Below are 14,763 nucleotides of genomic sequence, written 5' to 3'. Positions count from 1 at the left end.
TAGAGAGTTTGTATGCATCTCTGCCTCTGGGCACCACCCCCACACCCCACCTCAGAAACCCGACACCAAGGCTCACTGTAGAGTTGAAGAGACAGGCCCTGGCCGGCCCACTCCCATCAGCCACACCAGCTCCCAAGGGCCTAGGAGCCTAACACTCACCCTGAGGCTGGGCCATGCACCAGGAGTCGCACCAGGATGCCCGTCACAGCAACCAGAATGGGGTAATGGTCCACGCTCTCCAGGCCTGGGGGGAAGGAGGAAGGGAAGAGCTGCCGCATGCTCCTACCACAGGGGGTCAGGGCCCACCTGGCGAGCGCCAGCACCCCCTCCCCATCATCCCAACAGAAGGGCAGGCTAAGCCCGGAGGTTGCCAGGCCTGGGTGTCCTGATGCAGGATGGACAATCAGGCATCACGGCTCCCAGCAGGGGAACTGAGACCTGGGATATGCTGGGTGAAGGGCACTGGATCCTCACCAGGCAGCCGCAGGGTGACCACACGGTCAAACAGGTTCCTTTCCGCTGTCACCCGGTTCAGCACCTGGTTTAGCAGCTGTGAGGGCAGGAGTCCATTGGTGGGTATCTGGGTGAGCTCGTCACCGGGGCATTCCTAAGGGGTCCCCCCACTCCCTGCCCCAAGGGACACACCTGTGCGAGTCGCCGCAGCAGCATCTCGGAGGTAGGCCGGGCCCAGTCAAGGAATATCTCGGGCACCAGCGTGATGGTCATCTCCAAGACACGCAGCAGGCTGACTGAGAGGTCAAAGCAGGTGGCACACACCTTGAGCTGCCGGCTGTCCACAAAGTTCCGCTCTAGGCGCTCAGCGGCCTGTTGGATCTGAGCCACCGGCAGGGGCAGGTGGTGGTCAGTGGCCTGGCCATGCCACACATCACGCCGGCTCCACTGCAATGCCCCAGCCCATCCGCCCCACCGTGACCCACCTCCTGGATCATGCCGATGAACTCCGAGAAGGCCCAGTTGAGCTGGTTGAGGACGCTGTTGAGGAAGCTGGGTGCCACATCGGGACCCTCCCGCAGCAGCTCCGCCATGTGCTGCTGAAGCAGGGTAGAGGGGCAGGGCTCTGTGGGGGCAAGGGGAGGCAGCATCACTGGGGACTCCAGTCTAGGACTCCTGCCTGTCCTGTCTACCTCTGTCCTCACTTGCTGGGCCATTGGTGTAAGGACCAAAAGCTCCCTGAGAATTCTCAGGTCATGAAGGCGAGAGGACAGGGTCCAGCACTGTGTGCGGTCTAGAGCTAAATCTGTCCTTCCATCTGCTGGGCAAGCCGCAGGCTGAAATCTTTCCCAGCCCTGCACATCCCTGCGGCCTAGAACTGCCCCCCAGCCTACCCCCAGTGAAATCTCAGCCACATGCTTTCAGGAAGGGCTAGATGCAGACAGGGTGACTGAGACCCTCTCCTCACTCTTATCTGGGTCGACGTCCCTACTGTCTAAACCTTGCCATTCTCTCCTCTCCTCTCCTCTCTGCTGCCCTTGGCCTGGCCTTGGCATATGGCCGAGGTGGTGGGTGCCAAGTCTGAGATGACAGGGAGCAGTAACCAGAGCCCTTAGCCGCAGCCGGGCTGGACACCACCCCCGCCCCAGCCCCATGCAAATCAATAGTTCCGACAGCAGCCGGACAAGTAACTGGTCCCACTGCCACTCTCCATTTGCAGCTCAGTTCCACCTGCAGGCACGACCAAAACAACGGGCAATGGACTTCACATAAGGCAATCAGCCTCTGGGGACCCCTTCACATGAAAACCCTGCCCACGAAGACAGAAACACGCCGCATGGGCCAAGGACAGCCACCCTGCGGGGTGAGTGCAGTGTGTGGCAGGCAGACTGCAGCTGGACCACTCTAGTCCTGGCCTAGCTGAAGGTCCTCAGGTTCACAGAGCTCTGGTGGACCATGGCCCCTGGAGAGAGAGCAAAGCCTCTGCTCCCAACGAAGTGCCCCTTCTCCTGGAAGCCCCACAGGCACCCCGCCAGTCTGTGCCTCTGCCTTGAGTCAAGTATCTAAGGTCTGGCACCAGCAGATGGCAATGAAGGGGGAGAAGGACATGGTGCCGGGGCCACGCTGGAGGTCAGAAGCTGGTTTAGGGTCCTCACTCTGCATCAGCTGCCCACAGCCTGGGACCCAGCAGAGTTTTTGGGCCCGAAGGGCAGACATGGGACTGGGGAGCTGGGGGAGTAGGCTCAGTGCCCTTGGACAGAGAGGAAGCCAGGAAATGGAAACCACAGAGAGCAGAGTTGGGGCCTAGCATGAGTGCAAGAGAGAGGCTGGAAGATGGGAGAAGAATCCTAGAGGACCCAAGAGCAGGGGTCCAGGGCCCCCAGGGTAACCCAACCTGGCCACTCACTCTGGAGGCTGGGCAAGTTGGCATCCTCAGGTTTGGTTTTTAGCAGGTGCGGCAGTCGTGTGTAGCGGTACCCGAACCCACAGCCCTGCGAGGGAGGGTCCGGTGGGTCAGTGGCGGGTAGGGCAACCCTCCCCTCCACCCCACCGTGGCCACCACCACTCCAGCCGGGCTTACCCTCCAGAGCCGCACCAGGATCCAGTTGGTCTGGGCCCAGGGCCGCTGCTCATAGGGAGCCAGGAGGCTCCTCACCATGGCAACACGCCTGTGAGGGCAAGGGGTGGTGGGCAAGGGGTGAGGCCAGGTGTGGTACGGTGTGGGGCAGGTCGTGTGCCTCCCTGCCCTGACCCGCACTCACTGCTCCTCAGGGATCCGCTCCACAGCCCGCAGGGAGTGTGGGTAGCACACGTAGCTGGCGAGCGCCTGCATCAGCGAGTCACGGATGTCTGTTGGGACAGGCCATGCCTCAGCAGGTGCCTGGCATGAGCCCTGGCCCCCATGCCTCAATCCCACCTGGCCGGCATTCTGAGCAGGAAACAGCCGGCCAGAGGGCTGTCCCATCCTTGCCCCTTGAGCCCTCTGCAGGGCCCCTCACCGGTGCCCACGATGCGTGTGTCTGCAAAGTGTTTGGCGAGGATGGCGGCCAGGCGGGTCAGGGTCTCTTCATAGCCTGCAGGAGGGGAAGGAGGGGCACTTGGCTGTGAGTGGCAGCTCCGGGGCCAGGGCAGGGCAGGGTGAGTGGGCTTGGGCGGTGGGCTCCGGTGCTGACTCCGGAGCCAGTCTGGGCCCGAGCTGTCATCTAGGGACTTCGGGCATGGCATTCACTGACTGTGAGGGGCCATCGCGCAGACTCACTGTGCAGGGAGGACGGTCCTGCAAGCCTGGGCTCAAGCCCATTGCAGCACACACTTGATGGCTCAGCAGTCAAAGCCCCTTGGGCACCCACAGCTCCGCCTCTGAGGACAAAGCCTGCACCTAGGCCTGGGGCGGGGCAGGGGACAGGCCAGGCGCCGACACTCCACAGCCTGAGCCAGACATAAACCACCAAGCCCAGCCTGACCTGGTCTGCGAGAAGCCCAAGCTTTATACATGGCCTCCAGCCGAGCACCTCGCTTTGCTGGGATCTGTAAACACAAGCCACATCCCAAGGCCGGTCCCGGGGCACCACGTGTGGCCAGCTGGCTCCAGACTACAGCGACACCAATATGGAAGTTTGAGCCGGAGTGGGCCCCCACCCTGGCACTCATTTTGTCTCCTTCCTTCCTGGCACCAGTACCGGGGAGGACCTGTTGGCTCTGGGGCTATAGTAGGGAGTAGGGCTCCTCACCAGGTGGGGCTTTTGCAAATGCTTGTCCACCACAGAGGGGAGGAGAACAGGGGCTGCCTCCCCTCCTCCCTCCACGAACACGCGTGCCGTGGGGCTAGGAAGGCTCAGCACAGGGCTCGCCTCAAAGGCCTCCTTTTCTGTCCCCTCCCGGCCTGGACAGCCTTGTCACCTGGGAGCTCCTCCATGCTGTGCACGGGGCCGAAGTAATTCTTGAGGGCGCTATAGCTGTTGATGGCCACGCTCAAGTAGAACTCCGGCATGAAGGCGAAGAGAGAACCCGTGCGGTCGCCGTGCTCGATGGTCCGCAGGCAGACGCGCAACAGCCAGTAGATATCGAGCATCTTCTCCTGAGGGAGGCACAAGGGGTGCTGCTGGGCTGTTTGTGGAGAGGGTCACAGCGGGCATGGCTTGGGCCAGGGACCAGGAAAGGCCTCCATGTTCCCAAGTGGGAGCAGTAGCTCAGGAAGGGCAGTCACGTGCTCGGCAGACAAGGGTGCGCCCCGTGCTCGAAAAGGGCAACGCCCCAGCCTAGACCAGAATTCTGGCTCGCAATTTAAAACAGTACAGGTTTTAGGAGCGCCTGGGTGGCTCAGTCAGTTAAGTGTCCAACTCTTGCTTTCAGCTCAGGTCATGATCTCACAATCTTGAGCTCAAGCCCCAAGTCGGGCTCTAGGCGGGGGAGAAAGCAAACCACCTGCCAAAGGCCCTGTTCCCCACAGGATGGATCCCACATAGTCTATGCCCAGGAGGAGTCACCAGCCAGGCCGCAGGCCAGACCCAGACCATCCCCATGTCTTGGAGCTGGAGCATCTGGACTTGACTTCAGTTCTGATGTGCCCCCAAACCTAGGAACCCAAGGAGAAGATATAAGCAGGGGTCAGAGGGTGCACCTGAGCCAGGGGGCCTGCAGAGAGCCTTCTGGCACAGAAGGCCAGAGAAGACCAAGTCTGAGGGGGGGGCTGGCACTAATGCACCCAAAGGACCACTGTAACGGGGGTGGAGATGTTTCTGCAAAGGGGGCGGGGCACTTGAGAGAGACCTTGCAAAAGGTCTATTTCAGAGTGGAGTGAAGGAGGGGCCTGTGCTGGGCCAAGAGTGAAGGGAAAATGAGGAGCTAAGACACAGAGAAGGAAGGAAGGAGTGGCTGATGTAAGCAGATGCAGAATCAGGGAAAGGCATCACAGGTTTTTCTCTTAACTAATGGGAGGAAGTAAGTGAGAAGGAGGCCAGAGTGCGAGCACTGAAGATGGAGAAGAAAGCCAGCAGTTCGACATGATAAAGGGTTTTTATGAAAAGCCCACAGTGAACATCAGACTCAATAGTGAAAAACTAAGAGCGTTTTTTTCTCCGATTAGGAACAAGACAAGGATGCCCTCTTATGCTACTTCTACTCAGCACAGTACTGGAAGTCCTGGCCAGAGCAATCAGACAACAAAAAGAAAGAAAGGTATCCAAATTAGAAAGAAAGGAGTAAAATTATCTCTATTCACAGATGACATGATCTCGTATGTAGAAAACCCTCAAGAATACACACACACACACACACACACACACACACACACACACACACATTAGAATAAACGGATACAGGAAATATGCAGGGTCTGAAATCAACACACCACAGTCAGTTGGGTTCTTTTCTTTTTTTAAAAGATTTTTTTTTTTTTTTAAAGATTTTATTTATTTATTTGACAGAGAGAAATTACAAGCACACTGAGAGGCAGGCAGAGAGAGAGAGAAGGAAGCAGGCTCCCTGCTGAGCAGAGAGCCCGACGCGGGACTCGATCCCAGGACCCTGAGATCATGACCTGAGCCGAAGGCAGCGGCCTTACCCACTGAGCCACCCAGGCGCCCCTAAAAGATTTATTTATCTGAGAAAACATGCATGCACAGGTAGGGGCAGAGGGAGAGGGAGAGAGAATCTTAAGCAGACTCCACGCCCAGCCTGGAGGGCTCCTCAGGGGAGTGATCTCAGGACCCTGAGATCACGACCTGAGCTGACACCAAGAGAGAGATGCTTAACTGACTGCCACCACGCAGGTGCCCCACCAGCGGTGTTTCTATATGCTAGCAAGGAGCATTCCAAAAAGGAAGTCAAGAAAATAATTCCACTTACATGAGCATCAAAAAGAATGAAATCAAGGTATCACTCTAACCAAGGAGGTAGAAAGACTTGGACACAGAACCGTAACATGTTGCTGAAAAATTTTTAAAGACCCAAATGGAAAGACGACCCATGGGTTGGAAGACTTGATATTGTTAAGATAACAATACCCTCCAAAGCAAACTACACACTTAATGCAACTCCTATCAAAGCCCAATGGCATTCTTTATAGAAACAGAAAAATCTATCCTAAAATTCATATGGAGTCTCAAAGGACTCAAATAGCCGAAACAATCTTGAAATAAAACAAAGTTGGAGGGGCGTCTGGGTAGCTCAGTGGGTTAAAGCCTCTGCTTTCGGCTCAGGTCATTGATCCCAGGGTCCTGGGATCGAGCCCCACATTGGGCTCTCTGCTCAGTGGGGAGCCTGCTTCCTCCTCTCTCTCTCTGCCTGACTCTCTACTTGTAATCTCTGTCTTTCAAATAAATAATTAAAACAACAACAACAACAAAAAAAAAACAAAGCTGGAGATCTCCTACTTCCTGATCTCAGAACTTACTGCAAAGCTACAATAATCAAAACAGTGTGGTACTGGCATAAAAAAATACCATACAGACCAATGGAATAGCCACAAGAGCTCAGAAACAAACCCACACATATATGACCCAAGGGTTTTTGACAAGGACGCCAAAACCATTCAATGGGGAAAGGAAAGTCGTTCCAGTAAATGGTCCCAAGAGAACTAGGAAAGAATGAGAAAGAACGAAGGTGGGCCGCCGCTTCACATCTTCTACAAAAATTAACTCACTGACTTACAAGCTAAAACTACAAAACCACGTGGGGAGCACTTCATGACCTTGGATTTAACACCGACTTTTGTCAGCTGGCGGCTGTGACAACCAGACCAAGAGAAAAAAGACAAACTGGACTTCATCAGAATGAAAACTGCGACAGAGTCACCACCTACAGAGTGACAAGGCAAGCCACAAAATGGGAGAAAATATGTATAAATCATAATCTGATAAGGGACCAATATCCAATATATAAAAATAATTCCTATGAATCAACAACAAAAACCAAACAACCCTACCAGAAATGGGCAAATGCACTGAAACAGACATTTCTCCAAAGACATGCAAATGGCTGATAAGCCCATGACAAGGCGCTCAACATCACTGATCAACAGGGAGATGCAAATCCGAACCACAAGACACCGCTTCCCATCAATTAGGATGGTTACTATAAAAAAATATAGATAGCTAAGTAGATAGATATCCAGACAGCGTGAGGGAGGGAGTAGCAAGTATTGGCAAGACTGGGAAGAAACTGCTGCCTTTGTGCCCTCCTGGTGGGAATGTAAAATGGTACAATCACTAGATGGCAGTTCCTTAAGAAATCAAAAATAGAAGAACCATGTAATCCAGCAATTCTGCCTCAGGTACATATCCAAAAGAACCAAAAACAGAATCGCAAAGAGATAGTCGTCTACACCCGGAACATGGCGGCACCATTCGGAGTAGCTGGGAGGTAGGAACAAACCGATGGTGGATGACTGGGCAAACAACGGGCTACAGACACAGAGCGGAAGGTAATTCATTCAGCCTTCGGCAGGAAGGCACTCCTGCCACCTGCCCCAGGAGGCGGCAAGGACGTTCTGCTCAGTGAAATACACCAGCGACAAAGCCGGATGTTGTAGGACGCCACTTACACATGGTCCCCGGAGCGGTCAGATTCATAGAGACAGACAGCAGAGTGGGGGGAGCAGGGATGGAGGTGAGGATGGGAAGTGGAGGCAGCGGGGGAAGTTTCAGTCTGGGAAGAGGAAGGGCTCTGAAGACTCACCGCACAACCTACTTACCGCGACTGGACTATACATTTAAAATGATTATGGTAGTAAGCAATATGTTTTATGTATTTCACCACAACTTTAAAAAAAGTGTTAAGAGAGCAAATTTTATGCTATGGATATTTTATCTTTTTTTTAAGATTTTATTTATTTGAGAGAGAACGCAAGAGACAGAGAGTGAGCTAGCACGAGTAGGGGGAGGGGCTGAGGGCGAGGGAGAAGCAGACTCCCCGCTGCGCAGGTAGTCCTTTTATCATAATGTACATATTTATTTATTTATTTTTAAAGATTTTATTTATTTATTTGACAGAGAGAGAGAGACAGCACAAGTAGGCAGAGCAGCAGGCAGGGGAAAGGGAAAAGCAGGCTCTCCACCAAGCAGGGAGCCCAACACGGGCTCGATCCCAGGATGCTGGAATCATGACCTAAGCTGAGGGCAGTCCCTTAACCGACTGAGTCATCCAGGCACCCCACCCTTATTATAATTTTGAAAAAAGTTAAGAAGCTGCAGAGATGAGAGGGCAAGGTTCCTAAGAAGATGGTGTGGGAGGAATGGGCAAGGCTGCCTAGGCCAGTGGACAGGCATGAAATTCCCATCCGGGGAGGAGAGGAAGCTCCCGGACCATGATCACCTCTACGGGGCTGGAGGCAAGGCAGCCTGGGGCAAGGCGGGGTAGCAGGTGGAGGTGGCTGGGGTTGGGAAGGAGGCTGGGAGAAAGCAAGCAGGGATGGTGGGCAGAGGCGCACACAAAGGCCTCGATGACCCAGCGACAGGGGAGGGGCACGCCTAGGAATGTAGATGCCCCGACATGGCACTTACTAGCGGGTGGAGATGCCAGGACAGTCTGCACAGGAAGCAAGACTGGAGGGTTCGGGGCCTGAGGGTCAAAACAGGGTCACAGGGAGAGTGTACCATCTTTCAGTGTACAGCTCAAGGCTGACAGCACTGGGAGAACAGACACTCACCCTCCTGGGTCGTGACTGAATGTCGCTAGCATCAGGATGCACCTGACACACTCCAGGCTCTGGCACAAACTACTGAATCAATGAGTGAGTGAATGACAAAGTAGGAAACAAGGCTGTAGCCTCTAAGGAGGGAGAGGAATCAGAGAGAAGCAGGTGCAGAGTGAAGGCGAGTGGGGCTCCAGGAGAGCGCCCCCCACCCCAGAGAGGAGAAAGGAGCAAGGGAGAAGCGGGGACAGGCAGAAACAGGCTGTTCCTCTGAGGGAGGATGTGTGAGCTAGAGGGGAAATGAGGTGCCTACGATGGCATCTGCTCTAGCTCATGGGGCAAGAGAGCTTCAGGAAGTGTGGCTGGGGTAGGGGTCGGGGGATGAGGAGCAGGGAGGGGGCATGTGTGCGCCGGAGGCCCAGGAGGACAGGGGGCATTGAGAGGCTGGCACAACCTGGCCCGGTCTATGACTAGGCAGTGAGCTTGGAGACGGCAGCAGCCACTGGCCAAGGCCACTTCCACTCACCTGGGAGTAGACAGTGGCATGGACCCAGGCAAGACGGCGACTCAGGTGGTCCAGCTTTTCAGAGAAAACCTTCTGACTCTTGGTCAACTCAGCAATGATGTCCTTCCTCTGCCACCCAAGGGGAAAGGAAGACAATCAGGCCACACACCCAAACCCACCCCGCCTGGCCAGACGCAGCCTGCTAGGGACCCACTCATGCCCAGAGCAGGCAAAGAGGTGGGCAGACCCAGGTCTACTCTTCAATTCCTCTTCCGCCTCTGACCCCAACAAGCCTGAGCAGGCATTGGGGCAGGGCCTTGGTCATCTGCATAGAACATGGAAGTGAGACGTAGCTGAAGCTCCATGAGCCCCTGGCCAGGACCCCCAGGGACTATGCTAGGACCAGAGCTCCGGGAGCTCCTCTCATCCTGGCCAAGCTTGGGCTCTGCATTCGGCTCGGGATGGGGCCTGGCAGGGAAGCCCAGCCCAGGCACGCTCGGCCCCTCCCCTGGCCTGGAGAACTCTGGCAGAGGGGCTCCAGGGCAGCGGGGGCGGCAGGCCCTGCTTCCTGCTGACTCTGCAAGTGGCCGAGGAAGCACTCAGGGTCGGATTCATAATTGATGAGGAGAGTGGGTGTGCGTCAGCACTTAGCAGCGGGGGGTGGGGGATGGGGAGCGGGGGCACCTTGGCCTGGGCTGCGACTGGTGACGGGGCTCCGGCCAATGCTGCACCCTAATGCCAGCCCCGCTCTCCCTGACGTGGTGTAGTCGGGGGGCAGGGCCAGCAAACCCGCCGGGGCAGTCCCCAGAAGCAGGGACAGGGCCTGCCCTGAGAACCCCGAGCTTGCAAGCCACCTCTGCGTACAGCCTTCCCATCCCCAAACCCATCTGTCCATCCAAGCCTTCCTTACCCGCTTGGGGCACCGGCGGAGCTTGTCCTCTGTGTCCCTCAGAGCTATCGCATACTCATTGACGTCGTCAGACACCCCCACCATCTAGAGTAGCAGACACATGTCCCAGCATGAGCCCCGGGCAGCGCACTCTGCTTTCTTCAGATGCAGCCTGGCCCCAGGCCTGCCAAGCTTCCAGTCTCTGGCCCCACACAGCCCCCTCCCACAAAATAGCTCGGGCCCACGCACTCCCAGCAGCAGTCAGCCTCACCGTGGCACACATCCATGTGCGGTCACACACAGGCACTCTGCGTGCACACACGCACACACATGCACATACATGCACACACACACACAGGCACGCTGCGCACGTACACGCACGCACACACAGGCACGCTGTGTGCACGCACACACACGCACACACACACACAGGCACTCTGCGCACACACACAGGCACACTGCGTCCACGCACGCACGCAACACACATAGGCACGCTACGCATGCATATGCACACACAAGGCACTCTGCGCACGCATGCACACGCACACACACAGGCATGCTGTGTACGTACACACACACACACACAGGCACACTGCATGCATGCACACACACAGGCACTCTGTGCATGCATGCGCACACACACAAGGCACTCTGCGCACACGCGCACGCACACACACAGGCACGCTGTGCACGTACACGCACACACAGGCACTCTGCGCACGCACGCATGCACACACACACAGGCACTTGGTGCACGCACGCGCGCACACACACACACAGACACTGCACACACACACACGGTACTCTGCACATGCACGTACACACACACAGAGGCACGCTGCGTGCACGCATGCACACACACAGGCACTCTGTGTACGTACACGTACGTACACACACAGGCACTCCGCGTGCGCGCGCACACACACACACACACACACAGGCACTCTGCGCGTGCACACAGGCATCCGAAGCGCACGCAGGACACGCTTGCGGGCCACCGGCGGAAGACCTTGCCCAGCTGCTGGTGAACACTGAGGTTGTACATCATGACGGCTCCATCCAGGACTTCCAGCAGAGAGTTCTCGGTGAGGGGTTGCTCCGGCTCCTCAGGAGGCCGCCCCAGCAGCAGGCCCTCGTTCCAGTGGCTGCCCTCAACTAGGAAGTGGGAGAAGGGCGGGGTCAGGCGCACAGACTCCTCCAGCCCTGTCCCAGGCTTGTGGCACCAGGCTGGGCCTCACAGCAGGAGAAGGGAGCCCCTTCCCCCACCCTGGGCCCAAGGAGGGCCCCTGCAGGGAGAATGCACCGGTGGGGGCAGGGCAAGGGCCTGCCACTGCCGGCCTATTTCTGAAGCATTGATTTCCTTCCCCTGGAGTGCACTTCCCATGTCCTTGAGCTACTGCCAGGCCACAGGACCAGGAGGGAATGGGTGTGGGGAAGCACACAGGACAGACAGCTTGTTTGGCTCTGCCCGGCACCTACTGTCTTCACGAGTCCTCTGTTCGGCGCTCAGAGTGCGGACCTTCACTTTCTCCGAGGTGCTCAGAGGCCGCCGGGGGGTCATCAGGCTCACAGCCGCTGTGCTGAGGAAGCGGTTAGCTCGGCCCAGGGTTGGAGAACTGAGCCAGCTGGGCCGGGGCAGGGGCAGCACGCCCCCCATGGCCAGAGCCTGCGTGGGGCGCTGTGGAGGAGAGAGGAGGCCAGACGCCACTCAGCTCCCCGGGGACAGGGGCCCATGTAGGGCCCCGTGGATATGTGGGGCTGGGAAATAGCAGGAAGGTGTGAGCCTCCACCCAAAGAGACCTGCTTGGCGAGAAGCCCCTTGCCTGCACGGAGAGGGAGGTGGCCCTGTGTGAGACCCCTGCCCTTAGGAAAGAGGGACAGCCCGACACCAAGCCCCCTGCCCGCCCCTACCGCGGCACCTGGGCCGCAGGCGGGGCCGGCTCCTCATCCTCGTCCAGGTCATCCATGGTGGCCGCCTGGAGCTCCAGCGGGTCAATCAGGATGTTGGCCTTGGAGGCAAGGTCATCTGGGGGGAAAAGCAGGAAGATTCTCAGGCCAGTGGAGGGCTGAGGGGTCACAGTGGAACGGCCCAGGATGGCAAGGGCGTGCCGCGGGCTGTGTGCGCACCACTGCACCTGGCCTGCACCTTCTACTTACTCCGCCCAGCGTTCAACGCCTCCCAAGACCCTTTGTCTCACAGGGCCTTGTCAGCAGGAGACATTCCCCAACACTCCCTCCGGCAATGCCTCTGCTTCCAGCACCGGCATGCTCTCTGGGGCCCCTGACTTTTCTGGCCCATTGCTTCCTTCCCGACCAACATGAGATCCGGGATTGTCTAAGCCATGACCCATCTCACTGTGCACCACTGTGCACTCACTGTGCAGGCCTCAGCACAGGCTTGGCCGCTCCCAGCTCACACAGGCAGCCGGCCGCGGCACCTCTGCCTGCAGCCCAGGCTGTGCTCTCCAAACATACCGGCCAAGTCAGCTCGACCAGCTTCTGCGGCACCCTTCCTGCGGCCACCCCACCCCCACAGCCTGGGGTCATCCTGAACTCCTGCCTTTCGCCTCCACCTTCCTTCCACCTCCTCACTTGGCCCAGGCACTCCGTTCTCACACACAGACCCCGGACTTCACTCCCTTGCCTCAAAACCTTCTGAAGCAGATCCGACCCCTGGAGTGAGCCCACACCTGCTCTGTGGGCCACAGGGCCCTAAGACTCCACCCATGCGACTTTTGGGCCCCATTTCCCACAGGTCCCTACCAGGTAGCTTCCTCTTGCCTTTGCGGGCTCTGTGCTCGCAGCCACTCGGTCCTTGAGAGCCAGTCAGGCGCCGCTTATGAACGTTCCCCTCCCACATGTGACCTCGCCAAGATCCCACAGTCACTCCTCTGCCAGCACACGTGCCCCTGTTTCATTTTCATTTTCATTACAGGACTCTCGGAATCTCCCGGGGTTGGGTGCTCAGAGGGAAGGGATGGCTGGACCCAAGCAAGACCTGAGGCCCACCAGCATCTCCCTGCTGGAGCAGGTCGATATACTCGGGCGCCCTCTGGTGGGCACAGAAGAGCTCAGCACTCAGGGCAGAGCAGGCTGAGGGCCTGCTTCCCCCAAACACTATCCCCATGCTGCCAAGCCCCAACATCCTGCCTGCTGCCTGCTGCCCACTGCCCACAGGCCTGCACGAACCTTTGAGGGTCTTCCGAAGGTGTGAGAGGAGGCCTCCTAGACGCTGAAGGTCGAAGTAGTCTACCTTGCCATTATAGAAGACCTGGGGCGGGATGTAGGCCTCTACGAGAATTGGGGTGGGGTGGGGGGGTGGCGGGCCAGCAGTGAGCCAGGCAGGTAGACCCCCTGAGAAGCCAGCCCTCTACACTGCTTAGCACAGAGGGGACCTCTGGCCTTGGCCACCCACCTGCCCAGGCACACAGCATGGCTTCAGTGCCAATGACGGTACGAATTGGGAAAAAGGGAGAATCCTGGCTACAGTCACATTCAGAGAGAGCCCTGCCCAGCCCTGTGAACATCCTGCAGTCTGGGCAGGCACGGCTCCCACTGACCCCGAGAACCCTGTGCCACACAAACACAGCCCCCAGCACCTCAGGCTGCCCATGGCGTTCTCTACAAAGGACTGCATTGGACCAGACAGGCTGGGACTAAGAAGAGCCCGGACCGGAAAGGGACTTGTGGGGACAGAGTGAACGTGGGCTTGGCACTCCTCCAGCGTGGGGCTCCCACTATCCTCCGGAAAATGCACTCCACACCCTCCCCAGAAGCAGCCCCGCCCAGCTTCTCTGATGAGGCCGGGCCCCACTCACCCTCACTGAAGGAGGCACGAGGGTTCGAGGCCTTGTACTCATCCCAATAGTAGCGCAGGGCAGAGATCAACCGGTGCAAGAAGCAGACCATGTACTCGGGGGGGCAGAGCACGGGCATGTTCTGCAGGCACACGACATGCATTCGTGCCGGCCCAGAGCCAGCTCACTCCTCATCCGAGGCCGGCCCCAGGACCCTGAGCGGAGCACGGAGAGCAGGGCAGCAGAGGAAGAGCAAGACGAGGCGGGGACGCGGCAGGCCGAGAGGTGCCAGAAGGTTGCCGACCGGACAAAACAGCCAGGGGGTCCGCGGTGGGCTGGCCTACGGGACACTTACCCCCCGGCCACTGGCATTCTCCTGTAGAAACTTCCGGAACTTGGTCAGGAAGATGTACCTAGAAGCTTCACCCTTTGGTGTGGGGCAGGGGGAACAAAAAAAAAGGCTGTGAGCAGCTGGCTCTGGTGTGGAGGACTAGCTCAGTGCTATGCCTTAGCCTGGGCCCTGCCAAGGGAACGTGAGCTGGTGCTTGCCCTCTAGGCCTCAGGGCTCAGTACCAGCACTCCCCACGCGGGGGTCTGGAAGTCACTCACCCCGTTATCATCTTTATTGTTCAGCAGCAGCTTCAGGATCTGGACCTGTAGTTCTTCTACCACTGGGGGGTGGGGTGGGGAGGGAAACGTGACACTGAGGCTCCCAGGGATGAGAGCGGACGGTAGGTTTGGGCTGGGACTCCACTCCTGGGGTCCCACAAGCCCAGTCTGGACACGGTCACTACCAAGGGCCCCTCAGCACACACACACACAAATCCTCCACCCCCCACACAGTGCCCCAGGCAGGGGACAGACCTTCAATGCGCTTCTTGAGCCTTTGGCAGCCCCGTTCGTAGGCACGCCTCCGCACGCGCTCCTCGGCAGTCTCATCCTTCACATCCTTACTGTCTTTGCCCTGGGCAGGGGCAGGGGATGGAAG

The 14,763-nt window shown here is 57.8% G+C and overlaps 1 protein-coding gene across 5 annotated transcripts in view; it reads right to left on the bottom strand.

Annotated features, from left to right (window-relative positions):
• The window catches only part of RNF123 (ring finger protein 123), a 29,114-nt gene that overhangs the window by 4,368 nt on the left and 9,983 nt on the right, over positions 1-14,763 (bottom strand). For 4 of the 5 annotated variants that reach the window (XM_059160915.1, XM_059160914.1, XM_059160917.1 and 1 more), the window contains exons 17-35: positions 14,640-14,739; positions 14,385-14,446; positions 14,131-14,202; positions 13,797-13,917; positions 13,168-13,269; positions 11,898-12,004; positions 11,458-11,656; positions 10,988-11,133; positions 10,000-10,083; positions 9,111-9,218; positions 3,853-4,030; positions 2,952-3,026; positions 2,715-2,802; positions 2,534-2,621; positions 2,360-2,444; positions 939-1,078; positions 646-834; positions 475-550; positions 160-244 (exon numbers count right to left, since the gene is read on the bottom strand). In XM_059160915.1, coding sequence (XP_059016898.1) covers positions 160-244; positions 475-550; positions 646-834; positions 939-1,078; positions 2,360-2,444; positions 2,534-2,621; positions 2,715-2,802; positions 2,952-3,026; positions 3,853-4,030; positions 9,111-9,218; positions 10,000-10,083; positions 10,988-11,133; positions 11,458-11,656; positions 11,898-12,004; positions 13,168-13,269; positions 13,797-13,917; positions 14,131-14,202; positions 14,385-14,446; positions 14,640-14,739 — 2,105 coding nt within the window. Of the gene's footprint in view, positions 1-159; positions 245-474; positions 551-645; positions 835-938; positions 1,079-2,359; positions 2,445-2,533; positions 2,622-2,714; positions 2,803-2,951; positions 3,027-3,852; positions 4,031-9,110; positions 9,219-9,999; positions 10,084-10,987; positions 11,134-11,457; positions 11,657-11,889; positions 12,005-13,167; positions 13,270-13,796; positions 13,918-14,130; positions 14,203-14,384; positions 14,447-14,639; positions 14,740-14,763 lie in introns of all 5 variants that reach the window. The other variant, XM_059160918.1, reaches the window with a different exon arrangement.

The sequence above is a fragment of the Mustela lutreola genome, chromosome 2 (assembly GCF_030435805.1).
Source record: "Mustela lutreola isolate mMusLut2 chromosome 2, mMusLut2.pri, whole genome shotgun sequence".
Classification (NCBI taxonomy): Eukaryota; Metazoa; Chordata; class Mammalia; order Carnivora; family Mustelidae; genus Mustela; species Mustela lutreola.
This window is presented reverse-complemented; position numbering and strand designations above follow the sequence as displayed.